Source organism: Miscanthus floridulus, chromosome 2 (genome assembly GCF_019320115.1).
Source record: "Miscanthus floridulus cultivar M001 chromosome 2, ASM1932011v1, whole genome shotgun sequence".
Lineage (NCBI taxonomy): Eukaryota > Viridiplantae > Streptophyta > Magnoliopsida > Poales > Poaceae > Miscanthus > Miscanthus floridulus.
In genome coordinates, this window is record NC_089581.1 from 180,104,042 (window position 1) to 180,108,927 (window position 4,886).

The window sequence follows — 4,886 nt, forward strand, 5'->3', positions numbered from 1 at the left end:
TTATTCATTAATTTCTATGAAATTTATATAACATGAATGTGAAATTTCTGCATTCAAAGCCGTCCGTTACGAACGCATTTGCCCAACTCTTTGTATCGACTCTAGTAAGCTACATCTTTGTCACTTGGAAGTGTGTTCCCAAATCGTTGTACAGGTCTTTTCTGTTTAAAGAAACAGGGTGTCACCAGGCACCGAAGGGTACAGCTGCAAGACATAACCCGGCGCTCGACAAAACACAACGTTTTCGTAGCAAGGGGTGATAGTTGAACGTACACAACCTTCAGGGGCTCAGGAAGTACAATGTCAACAAGAATCCTTTGCAACATCTACACTGAAGCATACACTACTGAGGATTGACGGCGAACACAACCAATTGAAAATATGGTACTAAGTTTGGCATAGAAACACCAAGAACAAAAAAAAGGAGCAAACTGCAACAAAGGAATAGAATTTACAAGACCATGTACAACTGCTCTTGGTAGTTAATATATAATGTATTAAGTACATTCGTAGTGTTCATCGATAACAGTGTCTCGGCATATCAGCCACTATATAGAACACATCTAAATATGTACCTGTTTGTACAAACAGGTTGCGTATATAATCAATGACGAGAAAAAGATAAGCGTGCTATTCAGTCTGTTCGCTTGTTGGTTTCAACCTGGGCTTATCAGCCAGCCAACAGTGTTTTCCTCTCACAACAAACCAGCACGAGCTAGCCTTATCAGCCCAGAAACCAACCAGCGAACAGGCTCATTGTCCCAAACGAATCGAACACAACTAGTACGGACCACCATGCAACATTAGCTAATTTAGTGTCCTATAATAACCAATACAAATAACCTCATCCTCAATTAACAGGAACCTTCCTGTTTGGCTCAAAGACATACTTGATCAAAGAGTCCTCGATCGACAGCAGCTCAGGGAACTCAGCCTTCAATTTCGAAGCGTCCATCTCGTTGTTGCTTCTAGGTGCGACTATGACCTTGGCCTGCTCTTCGAGTGTGAAGTTGGTCCACTTGAAATCAGGATTGATGTATTTCTTGTACATCTCTAGAATCTCATTGTGGCTAACAACACCAGGGTTGGTGAAGTTCCATATTCCCCTGCGATCCCGCTTCGCCATCTCAATAGAGATAGGCAGAAGCTCATCCAAAATTGTCATGCTGTTGGGAATGTTCACCACCTTGTCGTAACGAGCTATCTTTGTGATGAAGTTACGAGGGTTGCTTAGATCTGATGATATGGGCATCCTGACCCTAAGAGTACAGACATTATCATACTCCTTCAATAGCTCTTCCACCTGCACCATGATGAAAAGCACAGAAATTAGCTTCAGGCATAACGAAGAAGTAGAAGAAAAATCGTTGATAAAAAAAATAAAAACAACCCGAACTTACCATTGCTTTCGTTTTAGAATAGAAGGAACCCATAAAGTTGGGTGTGTCTTCCTCTTTAAAGCCAATACCAGACCCTTCAGGGTGCTTAGCATCATACTCAAATATACAGCCTGTAGCATAATTAATCATGAGCAGACCCTGCTCACGACAGACATCAGCAAGATTCAAAGTGCCTACAACATTGGTGCGGATAGTGTCCTGCTTATGGGTCTCGCACCAGTCAACATTCGGTCTCCCAGTGACTCCGGCAGCATTGAAGACATGAGTTGGCTTCACATTTCTAATGTCCTCCAACAGCTGAGATCGCTCCTCCAAGCGCCCTTTCCCATACTCATATGGAATCCCTTGCTTGTCACAAATCTTGCCAAGGAGGCCACCAATCCATCCAGTCCTGCCATAGATTAAAAACCTGTAGGAAGGCTTCGGAGGGGCATCAGAGATGCTTTTGGTACTGGTTGCAGGAGCTATTGTACAAGCTTCAGCTGGCGAAGAGGCCAGAGACTTGATTTCTTCAGCCCAGTTATGCCTTTCAACTCCAGGAGTCATCAACATCCTTGGATGAGGGAGCAGCGCACCAGTGACATCTCCCCAGTAATCAGGATTGGTGGTGTACCACTCCATCGTCTTCTTCAAGCCCTCTTCCCATGGTGTGCGCTCTGCCCATCCCAATCTCTTTAGCTTCTGATCATCTAAGAAGTACCTCTGGTCATTGAAGGGCCTGTTCTCAACAAACCTGATGACTTTCTCAGTATCCAAACCAAAGAGCTTGCATATGTCCTTGGCCACATCAATCACCCTCCTCTCCTTCACAGTACCAATATTATACACATGTCCAACTTCTCCTTTGTGAAGAACCACCTCAAAAGCTTCGGCCACATCCTCACAGTACAGGTAGCTCCTGACATTGGAACCATCTCCATGAATTGGAAGAGGTAGACCTTGCATGGCCAAAAGAATGAATTTGGGGATGAGTTTCTCAGGGAATTGATTTGGCCCATACACATTGTTGCCACGAGTGGTAATCACAGGAAGACCATAAGACCTTCCGTATGCCATCACAAGCATTTCAGCCCCAGCTTTTGTAGCTGAATATGGATTTGTTGGAAGCAACTGTGAGGCCTCATGGTTACCAACCACAGCATCTTCGTCAGTTTCACCGTACACCTCGTCAGTACTGACATGAATAAACCTCCTGATCTGACCAGTAACCTTGCAAGCCTCAAGAAGGACATGGGTGCCATATATATTGTTCTTTGTGAACTCAAATGAATTGCCAAAAGAATTATCAACATGTGTCTGAGCAGCAAAGTGCATGATGGTGTCAATTGACTCGGTGATAAGAAGGTAATTCACCAGGTCAGCACTTGCAATATCACCCTTGACAAACTTGAAATTTGGTGAAGACCGTGAAGGATTGAGGTTCTTTAGGTTGGAGCAGTAGTCAATCTTGTCAAGGACAACAATCTTGTATTGGGGATAGTTCCTAACCAGGCGGTTGGCGACATGTGATGCGATGAAACCAGCAGCGCCGGTTATGAGAATGTTCTTGGGCTCATAAGTCGCCATCTTTGTCTGCTAATTCTCTGACCTGTTATTGTGTTACAAAACACAACGAGATCAGGAGTACTCTTAGATTGATTGCCTATCCTCTAAAGTTGAGGAAGTGAAAAAAAATTGAACCGAGGCCATCCCTGTTTCCATTACCGAAATAACGGAAATACAGAGTTATAGAAAGTTCAGACAGCAAAGGAAACGCTAGAAGTAGCTAGAACAAAAGCATGTAGAAACACAGACTACGCCGGCTTCTACCACAAGCCACTACCAAAGTAAGACACATCATTACAAAGTATCATCTCAAAACACAGAGCTGTTTGGATGGCAGCCATCATTTGCCACCCTATGTGTGGTGCAGTGCAGCGGTGCCACAGCTTGTGGCGTGAAAATCGGGCACCACAGAGTGTGGCGAGTTTTTGCTCTGGAGAAACCATCAACCAAATGGCCGACAAAATTTGCATGGCGACTGCACCTGTGGCGTGGCGTGCTGCCAACAAACAGCCTTGAAATGACAGGAAAGTTGTGGCGTTTGGTTCTGGGCACGTCCTGCCACACCCAGCTGCGGCTAGCTGTGGCGTGTGGCGTAAAAATCCAGCGCCACAGTTGTGGCGAAAAACAAGTGTGCATGCGCTGTGGCTGCCAAAAGCTGTGCATGAACCAAGTGCTAGCCTAAGGTCGGCCACAGCTGTGGCGAGGCAAAGCGTGGCGTAAATCCAAATGCTCAAGCAGAGATCTGGTTGCTTTCCATAGCAAATACTATTTCATTGACAGACAATGAGTAGAAAATATGGAAACAATGTAGTAAGAGAAATTGCAGTACTCGAATGTAACCTGAAATTGAAATTGCTCAAATGTAACATTTATGCTTAGAACAGGCAAACTCTCCATAACGTTGGTTTACGAACTTGAGTTTTGTGTGTCAGGAGCGCAATTAACTATACCAGTGAGGATCATCTCTAGGAGTACTTACTAAGGATCATTAACTCTACCGGTAATGGTAATAAGCATCATTAAAACGGTAAGACAGCGAATGTCCTAGCCCAAGCAATCACCAAAAGGTGCCCGCCCATCATCATGATCCACGAATCTAGAGGACCAACGCACGCGGCAACCAAACCCATGGCCATCCCTTTGAAGCAGGAGATGTCAGATCACGCTGCGTACCCACGTAACCCACCCACGCGACCGCACCTGGGGATGGAGAGCCGCGAGGATCAGATCTACCGCGCTCGCCACCGCAAGGAGCCAACAGGGAACCGCCCCCCCAGGAACAATATGAGAATTCGCATGATGAAATTCGAGAGCAGGGACTTACGAGAAGCGGTCACCGAGATCCGGGAGCGCCGCGGCCCGCGGTGGCGGCAGAACCGACACGAGCCGAGCCGGTGCGCAAGCCTGTCGCCGAGCCGATGGACGGTACCGCGCTCGCGGCGATGCGCGTCACGTGCGGGTAGCGGCGGTGAAGGACGGGAAATCACGGTTGGGCAACGGTGATGCCCGCCGCGACGAAGAGTCGGGAGGGGTGGGGGATGGGAAGCGAGAGCGGGGAGGAGAGTCCGATATCGGGAGGGAGGGTCCGGCGACTTATAAATGCGGGCCGTATACAGTGCGAGCCCCGACTCCCTGACCCTGACCCCTTCGCCGCGTGGACGCGCCGGTCTGTTCCGTCCGTCCAGCACACGCGGCTGCTCTTGCGTGCTCTCGCAGCCTCGCTGCCGGAGACGCGGCCCCGGTGCGGTCGAGCTCCGTGGTCGTGCGGGTGCCCGGAGCTCACACGCCCCACAGCTCAGACAGGTAACGTGGACGGGGCGTGACGGGAAGTAGGTAGTCAGTCGTCTTCTCGAAGCTCATACGCCCCTACAGGCCACAGTTCAGGTATTTGGACGGCACGACGGGCCCAATTCCATTCGAGCCGTAGTTTATCCGTTTCGT

At 48.0% G+C, this 4,886-nt stretch overlaps 1 protein-coding gene across 1 annotated transcript; it reads right to left on the reverse strand.

The window, feature by feature from the left end:
- Nucleotides 1-462: 462 nt before the first annotated feature.
- On the reverse strand, nucleotides 463-4,523 carry LOC136535924 (trifunctional UDP-glucose 4,6-dehydratase/UDP-4-keto-6-deoxy-D-glucose 3,5-epimerase/UDP-4-keto-L-rhamnose-reductase RHM1-like). Its single transcript, XM_066528369.1, has 3 exons — nucleotides 4,270-4,523; nucleotides 1,401-2,988; nucleotides 463-1,303 (listed from the first exon to the last, which is right to left on the reverse strand). Exons 2-3 carry the CDS (start codon nucleotides 2,964-2,966, stop codon nucleotides 851-853), a joined length of 2,019 nt encoding a protein of 672 aa, XP_066384466.1. The 5' UTR covers nucleotides 2,967-2,988; nucleotides 4,270-4,523; the 3' UTR covers nucleotides 463-850.
- Between the last annotated feature and the right edge of the window lie 363 nt (nucleotides 4,524-4,886).

Coding starts and splice junctions, on each gene's coding strand:
- LOC136535924 (XM_066528369.1), bottom strand. CDS start 2,966: ATGGCGACTTATGAGCCCAAGAACATTCTCATAACCGGCGCTGCTGGT. Junction 1,304..1,400: donor ATTCTAAAACGAAAGCAATG/GTAAGTTCGGGT, acceptor ATCATGGTGCAG/GTGGAAGAGCTATTGAAGGA.